Below are 12,913 nucleotides of genomic sequence, written 5' to 3'. Positions count from 1 at the left end.
AACAACCCTTTTTTTCATAATCAGTCTGAACAAGGCCCTTGATATGAAAAGGTCGTCGTTTCATATCGTAATTTGTTGGCCTGCATGGGTCACATTGTATATTACCCTTATAACATTTTCCATGTACTCGCGACGCTATATAGATTCCACCCTTCCATGTACATACTAACATCTCGCGCAAACGAACGTGCGGCACGCGTGTACCTACGTTCGCTCTTGTACCCTAAAAAAAGCTATAAAAGGTGGACCACACCCAAAACGCAAACTTGTACATTGTCTAATACCCTCTTATAATGGTGTTTTTCTCTTCTCTCTTTTAGACGCCTGTCTATGGTCTCGAGGCGCTGGAGAGCTCGGTCGCTTTGGATGGAAGTCGAGTTTGGCCCCTCGAAAGGTGACAGTCACTCGGGGACTATTGTCCCTCGGGGATATTCTCTTGACTGCGGAACCACCACCACTGCCACCACCATCGCCGTCGAGAAACGGGACTACGCCCAAATGCGTTCCCACCCTGCCCGAGTTCCAATTTGCCTCTGGCGTAGCTACAACAGCAAACCCGAATGACTCCGAGCTTGATTCCGAATCTTCAACGACGATTCTACTGTATACCAAAACCCCCTATGACCTGGTGGCAAGATTCCCGAAGGCGACATCGAGGGCGTCAAAGACACTGAGCTATGGTACCTCCGGAGGTGAGCTAAGGATCCGATGGAGACTGTTTAATATTGACCAAGAAGATTCTGGAAAGGAATTGCTCGACAAGAGGGCGACAGACGTTCGAGACGATGAGGAACTTCGGAGGATCAATAGAGAGACAACCAGTCTGGTGAGTGTCGGGTTATTTTGAACTTTGTATACCCAATCAAATATATATGCGGCGGTGTTACCACAAGGAGTTTAACCCATTAGTTATTGGCGGTTTTTCGATGAGAAGTCGTCAACCTTTCCAGTTCAAATTTAAGAAAGGGTTAGGAACATTCTTGAGAAATATTTCTGGATTGTATACGCTTAACGTAGTGAGCAAAGTTAAACTTTAGATTTGGAAACATTTCTGATAATACAGAAGAAAGGGTTGACCTTTGAACTTTCGATGTATAGTTCTTGAATTAGGCTTAACATTAGTCTTAAAAAATTTCCTCGAAGGCGGCGTTGGCTAGAATTCTTCTTAAACGTGTCTGTTTTAGGCTTAACGCAGTGAGCAAAGTTAAACTTCAGAATTGAAAAGCTGACCTTTGAACTTTCGATGTATAGTTCTTGAATTAGGCTTAACATTAGTCTTAAAAATCTTCCCTTGAAGACGGTGTTAGCCAGCATTCTTCTTAAACGTATGATCTTTAAAAGTAGGCTTAGCTCAGTGAGCGAACTTGAACTTCGACCTTAAGAGTACAATATTGAACCACGACTTTCTCCCCCCCCCCCTAGGAAAGTAAGTTCTATATGTCAATGGGAGGTTGTTGTATCCTTGTATCCGACATTTTTATAAGAGACATCTTTTGGCGGTCTTTATCTCTGGCATGGTTCGAAATCGTTTTTCAGAGTAAGGGGGGTTTAGTGTGGACTTTCTTTTATATAGATTAAATTGAATAGAAAGCTATTCAACGAATTTTCTAAAGCGTATATATAGGAATAGAAGACGTTTTACGGGGATTTTTTTTTATCGTATTTCATTTTTTCTATCTTCCCCCCCCCCTCCGTCATTCTCTTCCTTCAAAAAATTTCTTATACTCTAAAGAAAAGCAATTTATTTTAACTTATCCTATACCGAGAACAATCCACGAAAACGAATTTTCGGAAATATAAATTTTTTACTCTTATATATGTACGGACAAATTTGGGGCTTGTTTTGAAATATAAAAACATCTCCCGATTTCTTACAACGTAAATTAAGTAGATATAGATTCTTCTTTTGTTGGAGAACCGTAATTGAAAATTCAAATTAATTTATCTTCCAGGGATCATCCCTGGTTTGAAAATTTAGGCTTAGCATCCATTGAATCGGAATTGAAAATTACTTATTCGTGTTAGGTAATAGTTAGGGTTAAGTGTTTGAATTGAATCCTTTACTAGTTAGGCTTAGCAGTTTGATTTGAAATTTTGAAAATCTTTCGAGTTAGACTTAGCCGTATGATTTGAAATCTTGAAAATCTTTCGAGTTAGGCTTAGCCGTATGATTTGAAATCTTGAAAATCTTTCGAGTTAGGCTTAGCAGTATGATTTGAAATCTTGAAAACCTTTCGAGTTAGGCTTAGCAGTATGATTTGAAATCTTGAAAACCTTTCGAGTTAGGCTTAGCAGTATGGTTTGAAATCTTGAAAACCTTTCGAGTTTGGCTTAGCAGTATGATTTGAAATCTTGAAAACCTTTCGAGTTACGCTTAACAGCATGATTCGAAACTTTGAAAACTTTCGAGTTAGGCTTAGCAGTATGATTTGAAACCTCGAAAACTGAGTTATGTGTAATAATAATGACAAATTAGGCCTAGTAACTTCAAATATAATTCAAAAATTAGGCTTAAAGAAACCCAAATGAAAATAATTCCACCCTCGTTTCATACCCCTCCCTTTTCCACCGAGTAAGTGATCGAAGCCATATCCATTTTTTACATTTTTCTTTTTTTTTCCCAGAATCCTGTGGCAGAAGATAGTTTTAGGTGGGGCGAAGTTGGGCAAAAAAAGGGAAAGGGGTGCTTTGGAAAGTTAAGCCTTGGCTCGTCCTTATAACAGCTCCGGGATGTTGATACGCTAGGGGGGATAGTGGCATGGGTGGAGGACTGGTAGGAAAGGCAATACACCCCGCTTTGATGAATGGTCTTAGGGATTGGTGGGAGTCCCTCTCGCGCTTCCCTTGACACGATCACGTGACAGTAGGCATTAAACTAAGATCTGTCAGAAGAGGAGCGAGAGAGAGAATCTTATATCCCCACCCTTACTTCAAACTGTTTTTTATCGTTCTTTCCACACACTGAGAGTAGAGGTTTTTTTTTTTTTTTGGCGGTTTTTTTTTATGGAGGTTTTCCCATCTTAAGAGTCTGTCTTTTCCATTTTCTCAGTTTCTCACATCCGTGGTTCACTAATCGCTATGTATGACGTTAATATCTTGACATCACTAACGGGTTATACTTGGGAACGGTATATAGGGGAAAGTAAAAAGAAAGAGAAGTAAAAAAAAAAAAAAAAATTAAAAAAAAGGAACCACACCCTTTAATCAGTGAACTCTAAAAATAGTTTGAAAGGTTAAAGGTTATTCAACTTTTTTGCAAACCTGATTTAGATTAAAGTACGCTTGAAATAGCATTGGAATTAAAATATATATTTGATTATATGTTGTAATTAAATCTCTAAATGTCACTTAAAGTATACAAGAGTAATATGTTTTGACAAAGGCTTAAGGAGTAAGTAGGTTTTAAGTTTCATATTTCATTGGAAACTTCTCTCCCATAATTCCTCGTGATAGCTGCTAAGCAGAGTGAATCATTTAAAGATGTCTGGTATTTTGTCACGAGTCTATTTTTATGAAAACAAATGTCTAAACAATTTTTCAATTTATGTACGAAGGTAAAACCTGGATAGTCTCATTGTACCGAAAGCCATTCGACCAATTATACCTTTAGAGAATTTTAACCAATTCGACAACGCATGTTTCAATCGCACTAAAGAAGAATAACACTTGTTACAATATCTGACAGACTCGAAACCTACACGTGTCTCAAACAGAATTAAGGAGATTTTCGTGAACTTATAGGAGAATGTATTTAACTTATGATACTATTAGTGGTTAAATCAAAGGTTAAATCGCGAATCGGATGCCGGGTGAACAAAAATCAAACGCTAAAGAGATAGGAATGGCTTTCCGTTAACGTATGTCCGAATTGCAGAAAAGATGGGGGGAACCTCCGAGAGAGAGAGAGTGAGAGAGAGAGAAAAAAAGAGAGTAGAATCAGTCTCGGTTCATTAAATTCCCTCCGCGAATAATAGAGCTTCTTATCTGTAATTCTGTATTCGCGTTCACCCATTCAATAAGTATCAAAGCTATATTTCCTATTCTTGCTTATATGACTGAATTATCTCTTATCCCTCGATTAACTTCATTCCTCCGGTTCAATTCGATTCGGATCTTAAGAAGAAGGAGTAGGAAGAAGATGATCTGGAAAATAAGAAGAGCAGACGCCAGCTAAAGAAATGGGCGTGGGTCGAGCTATAGTTACATTTGGATCTCTGCGCGAGATTAGGCTTAACAGAGAGAGCGGGGAGAAAAAACCAGAGGGGGCGATTGGATATTTTGGTTCCTTCCTTTCCTTGGGTGGTTTGCTGGCCTATTACAATAAATGTATCCGACAGGGACGGGGACATCAGGGATCAAGCTCCTTTTAGATCCCCGGGAAATCGATGATCAACAGTATGAGAATATATACACACCAGATCAGATGTTCTATTCTTGTCTCTCTAGCGTCTTAATGGGATCTGTGGCGGATTAATACGTAATGGTTTGCATCGTAAGGATTAAACCAAATGCAAATGGATGTGATTTGTAGGAAGTCAGGCTGGCAGTATGTAAGGAGGTTTTGTTTTTGAGTTAACTAACCAAAGAAGTTAATTAATTAGTTAATTAAGGATAAAGCAAGGCTTAACGTCGCAATTTTGTAAACAACCTTAAGCCTAATTTGAAAATTCAAATTGAAAAGGTCACGTGTTCAATTTCTCGCGCCATCCAAACTACAGAACGGTCAATTCACGAGATAATGAATAACCTTGTACAGGGTTCGTACGGAGCCTGGATAACCTGGAAAACCTGGATAAGTCAGGAATATGGAAAATAGGAGCAAAAGTCAGGGATTTAAAAAAAATTCCTAAAATGTCAGGGATATGTCAGAGATTTCGTTTGGTATATCAAACCATGCTTCGACCAATGCTAAATATGAGCCTGTTGTGATGAAGTTGACTCGGGTAAACACCTTAAAATGGTCAGGGATATTGCCAAAATTTGGTCAGGGATAACCTGGAAAAGTCAGGGATTTTGGAAGTAAAAATTTGGTCTGGGATAACCTGGAAAAGTCAGGGATTTTGAAAGTAAAAATTTCGTACGAACCCTGTTGTAGAGTTCTACACGTACGCGTTATCAAATCCCGATTTCCGCCAAGTTATGACGCAATCGTATCTTCCCCCCAGAAATACTAGCATATCCCTAGTTCTTTACGGTATCCTTTTTTTTCGGAAGGAAAGAAAAAACTGGGGTAAAATAAAAATAAGGTATAAGGTGGAAATTTCTTTTTTTTTTTTTCTTCTTGGGTTGTGTTGAGAGGCGGGTGTGTATTTCTTGTTTACGTCCATCTCCCAACCTCCTCCACCACCTCTTTCTTCTTTTGGTTGGAGTTTTTCTAGCTGAATATAAGTCTTGTAAGATATCATAAACACGAGGAAGCGAAAGTGGAGGAGATATTTTTTCCCAAACGGTTTCTTTTCGGTGAGCTTTTTCTTTCATTTTTACGCCAAGGGAGCTCAAGATACGCCTTGGACGAGGCTTAGCTGATAGCGAAGGGGGAAGCTTTTCGTACACGCGTGGGAGGTTCCGCTTAAAGGGACAGTGAAATACTTAAATCGAGTGAATTGGTTTTTTTTTATCGATTCTTCTATACTAATTATAAGATCTATTCGTTGTCAATACGCTGAAATATCCTGGAAATATCTTCGAATGATTTTAAAATTCAAATAGATTATTTGAAATTAACACCTGCGACCAATCGCATAACTCCCTGGTTTCTTATTAACAAAAATCACGTGGGCACGTTTCATGTCGAATGAAATTTTGCACACGAGATTTGATTAAAATTGCGCGCTGTGACGTCAATCATGGCGCGAGATAAAGAGAGCCCCACGTGAATTTTGTTAAAAAGAAGGAATAGAGTTATGCGATTGGTCGGAGGTGCTAATTTAAAATTATCTATGAAATCTCTTTGAACTAATTTGAATTTTAAAATCGTTCTTAAATATTTCCTGGATGTTTCACTATGCAGATTAGTCTAGTAATTAGTAGAAGAATCGATTTTTTAAAAAAAAAAGATCCCTCGATTTTTCCTTTTCACCGTTCCTTTAAGGTCAGCTTTCCGTTTTTTCTTTTCCCATGGTCTCCATCCCCCATCAACTCTCTCTCTCTCTCTCTCTCCTCTTGCTCCTCCGTTTTTTCTTCTTCATCTCACTCCCTAGTCGCTCTATCGATCCCCCATTCTATAACGATTTGCTGGCAATATCGTAGACCCCCCCTCCCGTCAAAACCCCCTTTTATATATATAGTTGTTCGGGATTTTTTTATTTCTCCTGAAGATTTTTTCGGTTGCAAAATCTTCGTTCACTTTTTTTCCTCCCTCTCCCATTTTCTATCGTTTCCACCTTGATTGGCGAATAAGTAGGTATATTGCTAATATATTGTATTCAGACTACAGAGCGCCTGGGGTTTGGTTTGGTTATTATCTGGTAGTGGTTATCCCCTCGATTGATCTCATTTTTTATTAATTAGAATTAAAAGGGTGTTGATTAAATTTAGGTTCTTGGAAAATTATCCTTCAACGTTTTATTTTCTAGCTGATCACGTGCAATAAGTTCTGAAGCACGTGGAATTCAAAATTGAAATCAAGGCTTAGAGAATTTTAAATTACGAATAGACTCTTTTCAGTATCGTCTGCTTAATTTAGGGTTAAGGCGACCAGTATCTGGAAAGCAAAGACATTGGATAGGGCTTGAGAGTTAGCATGCAGTCCACCTTGCAAATTTGGTCCGTGTGGTTTCATGCCATTTCGAACGTCTTTAGCTGCTCCACATACAGTCTTACAATTTTTCAAAGCGCTTGCAGAATTTCAAAAATGAAGCCAAGGCTTAAGGAATATTATTAATGTATTCTCAAACTCGAAGCTCGTGGCATTTCGAAATGAATGTAGAAATTCGAAAGCATTTTGTTTTTCTACTCGTACTTCGTATTATGAACTTCAAATTTAATATATATCCATTGTACTATAGCAACATACCATTCGACATATATACTCGAGTTGAAAAAAATTATATAAAGAAAAAAAAGAAATAGGTCTGTTTTTCTATATACTCTAAACAATTTTCCAGCGAAAAACCTTTCGTAGTCTTTATTGACACCTGGGAAATAAGTGTAATGGTCTCTTCGACCTGACTCCCTGTAAATGGCGTTTTTTTTCTTCTTCTCTTCTTGCACCCCAATCGAAAATGCCTTTCATACTCTCTCTCTCTACCTCCCATTTTATAGTTTCACAAGCGTGACTTTAGTAAAGCTGCGTGGAAGACCAATGGGGAGCGGAGCGAGGTGGGAGAGGGCAACACCCAAAACCTTATGGGTCACTTTTTTTCTCGGACCATCACCTAGATAGCGACTTAAATTGCTTCGCGCAGTTTCTAAGGTACTTCTTTATTTCCTTCTTTATAATGTCCGTTTCATTATCGTCTCTTGTATTGGTCAAAATCGGTGTACCCCACGTGATTTGTAAATGACCACCGAGTGAAAATTAATAATACTAAGTATTATTGCGGTAATGCTAAAATTAGTCGATATTTGTGATGTTAGTTAAAATATTATAACTATTTTATCTATTAAAAATTAGCTTTGGTGTATATTTTTATTTATTAATATATTTATTTTTATAATATAAAAAAAGTGACGCATTAGGGGTAAGCGAACATTCAGGGGTTTGTTTTGTAATGCTTTTCCTACCAGCCCCTGTAGAACTGTTTACCACGCTTAACACCAATGCTCGCAGCAAAACACGCTTATAGGGGTTAAAATAATTTTAAATAAAATTATTCACGCGCTGTAAAGTCACGTGTTTTTTGAATACATTAATATTCGTTAAGCCTTGGTTTCAATTGTTAAATTTATTTGGCACGATTTAATAATTGATAATCACATGATTAGTGAATATAATAGATCGTATTTTAAATATTTAAAACATTTGGAAATGAAAAATAAAATCCGAAACTTAATCCAATCAAAATAAATCACTTTAATCTTGAAATTTTTATATAGGCCTACACTTTCAAAAATTTTATATCGCTTGGGTTGAAATATTGGAGATGAAATTCAAGACGTTGTTAGAAAAGATATTTCAAGAATCAAGAGAGAGAATAAGTCTATTATGGGAGGTGGGAAGAGATCGTTGGGCTTAAGAAGGTGGGGGCGGGAGGGGGCCGAGGGGGTGAAATGAAAAATAGCTGAAGCTGAAGCCCCCAACTCTCGCTTGCTCTCGGACCTGAAGAGAAAACGTTTCTCTAGAAACGCATCGACCCGAAGGATGCGACGCCTCAGTGAATCCCGGAATACCAACTTTCCCAGAATCTCTCGCTTTCTACAGCGCTTAAAGAGATACTTAAAGACACTAAATTTCAATATTTATAACGCCTATGTTTTGTAGAGAGGTTGATATTGTCAGAGAAATTTGATCATAAATGTCAGGGAATTTAAACAAAAATGTCATAGAATTTTTTAAAACAAAAATATTAGGGAATTTTTTTAAAACAAAAATCTTAGTTAATTTTTTAAAACAAAAATCTTAGTTAATTTTTTAAAACAAAAATCTTAGTTAATTTTTTAAAACAAAAAATCTTAGGGAATTTTTTTAAAACAAAAATCTTGGGGAATTTTTTAAAACAAAAATCTTGGGGAATTTTTTAAAACAAAAATCTTGGGGAATTTTTTAAAACAAAAATCTTGGGGAATTTTTTAAAACAAAAATCTTGGGGAATTTTTTAAAACAAAAATCTTGGGGAATTTTTTAAAACAAAAATCTTGGGGGATTTTTTAAAACAAAAATCTTGGGGAATTTTTTAAAACAAAAATCTTGGGGAATTTTTTAAAACAAAAATCTTGGGGAATTTTTTAAAACAAAAATAATTGGGGAATTTTTTAACAAAGTCAGCGAACTCAATTTTCTTGGACTTACAAAACTTTCAACATTGAACGTTTTAAAACATAACCTGAAAAATTGACTTGTTTATAAAAATAATATTAAAAATTTGAGGTTAACATTGACCACTTTTGTCCTAAAATATCAGGGAAGTTTACGTGAAAAAAAATTTGGAAAAGTCAAAGAATTTCAATCTGAAAATTTTGTTGCAATTTTAATTTTTTAAAAAAAAATTTAATTTGTACTGTTAAGTATCCATTGAATTTTGAAGCTCTTTGGGGCTTTCATTTTTTAGGATTGTATAGACGAGGGTTAGGGGGTAGTTGGGGGGGGGGTCCATCTTTTCTGGGCAGGCGTTTCTCGTTGGCCTCCTTTTACCGAATAATCTGTTTCGTTGGCTTGGCGCGCGGTATCTTGGGTAACGCAGGCCCATCCTCAAAACATACCACGCCATCACGAGTGACGAGCCATGGAGCTGGCTGGGCCTTGGCCAAACACTCTCTCATTTCCATAATGATTGTTATCGAGGGAAGAAACTGGCTGGAACTTTGGATGGGCTTTATGGCGGCAAGGCGCCGGTCAAAAGACTATGTACAGCGTCCCTTCCTTCAGAAAATACCAATAGAAGGAGATGCCAACCGAATCTTGTCTATTCTAGCTTATTCTCTGTATTTATCTATTTAAAGTGGATGAAATTTTGACGTTTAAATCGAAGCAGGGACGATTAGAAAATGATAGGAATTGTATTTGTAAACCGCTTTTAGACTGGCAATCATGATTCTTAAGTAACGCAATGAGAGAAAGGGTTAACTTAATTGGTTATTTCGTATCACGTGGTAAGCGATAACCAAACTGACCCTACACGAACTGCCCTCTCGTGAAAACCTTAATTGATATTTCAAACAGGCGTCCGTTTGCTGTAGTTGCGCAATTATCACGTGACTCGCGAGAGCTCGCGCGTGAGCCAACCTCTTACGTAATTATGACGTAGTTAGGGGAAATGAAGATATTTCCCGCTCATTTTGAATATCGCGTTTTATCCAAATATTTGTATCTTGATGAAATCTTAACCGATTTTAACGAAATTTGTCTTATTTGAAAGAGAAAAATACCCTCTACCTCTTTAAATTAAATTTTGAAAAGTGCACTTTAAATTATACTAGCCCTTTAATAATATTAAAATTCTGATAAATTTCATATACAGCTAATCCTTTTTGGGTTTCATCGCTATAATACCGCGGGAAAATATACATAAACATATTAAATATAAACAACAGTCATGTTCAAAATTTGATATCTCAATTTATGCAGTATATGCGAACACTTATATAATCTATTTATCCATCTTGAGAATACGCGATCTACTTTATCTCTATGAGCTTTAATGGTATGTTGTAAATCCGCCGTATCTTTGGAGCGTGTTGCATTTTAAGCTTGGGATTGAGGGGTATACGAGAGCTCCTTTTCCTCAGGCACGGATTTTAAGGGTTTAACTTAGATGTTGAATTTCTGTCCTTTAAGCTCCCTCCTAGAGAGTCATCTATACTTTGGAGAAAGCTAGGCCTTGGCGGCGAACTGAGTTAAAGCTTTAAGCCGCGATGGACTTAAGGCCGTAAATAACATAGATTTGATCTGAACCGGCGACGTTCCTCTCTCTCTTTCTCTCTCTCTCGCTCTCTCTCTCTCTCTCTCTCTCTCTCCCATATCTTTCCTCAGTATAATGTCAAATTCGCGTATCAGGATTATTGCGTTAGGAAAGTGTTTGCTTAAGTGACTTTGGTTTTAAACTGAAAGATATTGCGAATATCTATAAGTGTTAATGAAAAGTCTACAGTTAAAATTAAAATTTGTAGGCCTAAAAAAGGGTGTAAATATTTTGTGTGAATTATTATTCTTAATTGTATAAATTTTTGAGGTCTATTTCTAAAATGATTTCAAATCAATTTTATTTTTGTTTATTTGCAGAGATACGTTTTGGAAACAGAGGGTGTCTTCATTTTGCAGTTAAATGTTTCAAAGGCCAAACAGAATCTCATTAAACGGTTCACACTGGTGAGTTCTTATTATTTTTTTCTTAAATTATTTCACTAAGTTAGCTCTAATAAGAAATATTTAATTCGACACTGTCTTAAACTGTTTTCTCAATATTCTTATTCGGACTTCAAAATTAATACTTGATGTAATTTAGCCACCATGAAAATGTTTTAAATTAGTGCGGAAAAACTATAGGATTTTTGGCGGGAAAACAAGGATTTTAGACTTAGGAAGTTTCCCAATTATCGATGTTAATTTCGTCTGGTTTTTAAAAGAAATCTCTCAATTAAGACATAAGCCTTAATTAAATGAAGACATCTAAGTCTAAAATTTGCTGTGTAAGTTACAAATACGGCAAACTCGGCTTGAATCAGGGCCAAAAGATGACGTCAGTGGTAATGACGTTATTTAAAATAGTTATCAGTTAAGAAGATGAATCGCTAGTTTACCCCCCACGCGTTTTATGAAGTCAGTTTAGACCCCTTTCAAGATGAAAAAAGATTGTAAGAAAAAAAAACTAATTTCATATTCCGTAACCCAATTTGAACGAAACTTTATCCCCCCATGGGCTCTAGCCTCGTTCCTGCTTTAATAGCGCGTATAAAAAATTGGCAAGTTGGGTGGGGGGAACCAGGGGGCTCAAAACCTAAACCTCCCCCAAGTCGTAACCAGTAAGGGTTTTTTTTTATTTTTATAAAAAAAGAGGCAATTCAATTTGCGCGATCAATATTTTTTACAAATATTCTCTTAGTCTAAAAAAAATTCCAAAACCCTGAAGCCGCCAGTAAGAAATTGAACAGAACTGAACTGAACTCAAGTTAGAAATAAAAGAGTAGATGAAAAATGCCTGTCATGGATCTTCTGAAAAATAAATCCAAAATTCTAAAGCTGGCAATAAGAAATCCAATATACAACTTTACAGAACTGAATTGAACTCAGGGCAGATAAAATTAGAGAGTAGATCTTAACCCTTAATCAAGCAGACGATACTGCCCCCCAACCGGTTTAAAATAGTCTTATCAGTAAAATTCTACAATACAAATTTCGATTTCGAATTTAAGACTTTGAACAAAATTATTTTCGATATGAAAGATCTGTCGACGACTTCTAAAAAAAAAACGAAAAAGAGGAATTTAACCTAGGCTATAAAGTTTTGATACTAAAGTGACTGTTTGGCGAAAAGTATTACAAAATATTGAGTTTTTTCATCAGGCGAAAGCGCCAGCTATTTCCTCTTCGTTGAATTTAAAACATTTTTACGACGAACTATAAAACGTGAATTTGACGATGGCGCCCGTCGTTTAGTCGTCGACTCGTCCGTCCACTATTCCACTCCTCAATCTACTCTTGATGACCACTTAGCTAAGGCGAACGAGAAACTACCCCCCCCCCTATAGGTCTTGTGTCATTGGGAACTGTACACCTTGAAGTGATACTTAAACGTTACTCCCAAGTAACCTTACACACTTTCAAATACACAAATAAAATACATAATTCTTTTAATGGTTAGTACAATGTACAAGAGTTTCAGAAATTGCAACCTAGACGTTCCACGCTTCAAGTTTAAACTTGTACCGTACGTCTTAAGCCTAATTATAAATTAGAATTTGGAATATTTAAAATAATCTGTCGTTCAAGTTTTCCTTTCTCAATTCAACTTAGCTAGGTGGTCAATCATCTTGGATATACTAATTCAGCTAGTAGGCCTATAGTATATGTTTATTATATTAAAACCCATCTTTCCAATGGACAGTTTGCAAAATTCGCTCTTGCACTTGGCCAGAAGACTTGACTTCAATATGAGATACGGTATAAGGTCCCCCATCTAGTTACTTTGATTGTAACTCGTCCTTTGGGGGAGATATCTAGAAGCCCCCATTTCCCCCATACACACATACGAAAATAAATAAATTTTGGTGCCTTTGCAAGCTATATATAGAGTTAGAGGGGTTTTCCCGCCCAAAT

General features: G+C 36.6%; 1 protein-coding gene across 2 annotated transcripts in view; it reads left to right on the top strand.

Annotated features, from left to right (window-relative positions):
- Nucleotides 1–12,913, top strand: part of LOC149709904 (uncharacterized) — a 380,702-nt gene that overhangs the window by 220,846 nt on the left and 146,943 nt on the right. For both annotated transcript variants that reach the window (XM_089858152.1, XM_089858151.1), the window contains exons 7-8: nt 321–826; nt 10,880–10,966. In XM_089858152.1, the coding sequence (XP_089714278.1) occupies nt 321–826; nt 10,880–10,966 (593 nt within the window). The remainder of the gene's footprint in view (nt 1–320; nt 827–10,879; nt 10,967–12,913) is intronic.

This window comes from Phalangium opilio, unplaced genomic scaffold (genome assembly GCF_054372755.1).
Source record: "Phalangium opilio isolate 3A_F unplaced genomic scaffold, DU_Popi_V2 ptg000011l_1, whole genome shotgun sequence".
Lineage (NCBI taxonomy): Eukaryota > Metazoa > Arthropoda > Arachnida > Opiliones > Phalangiidae > Phalangium > Phalangium opilio.
This window is presented reverse-complemented; position numbering and strand designations above follow the sequence as displayed.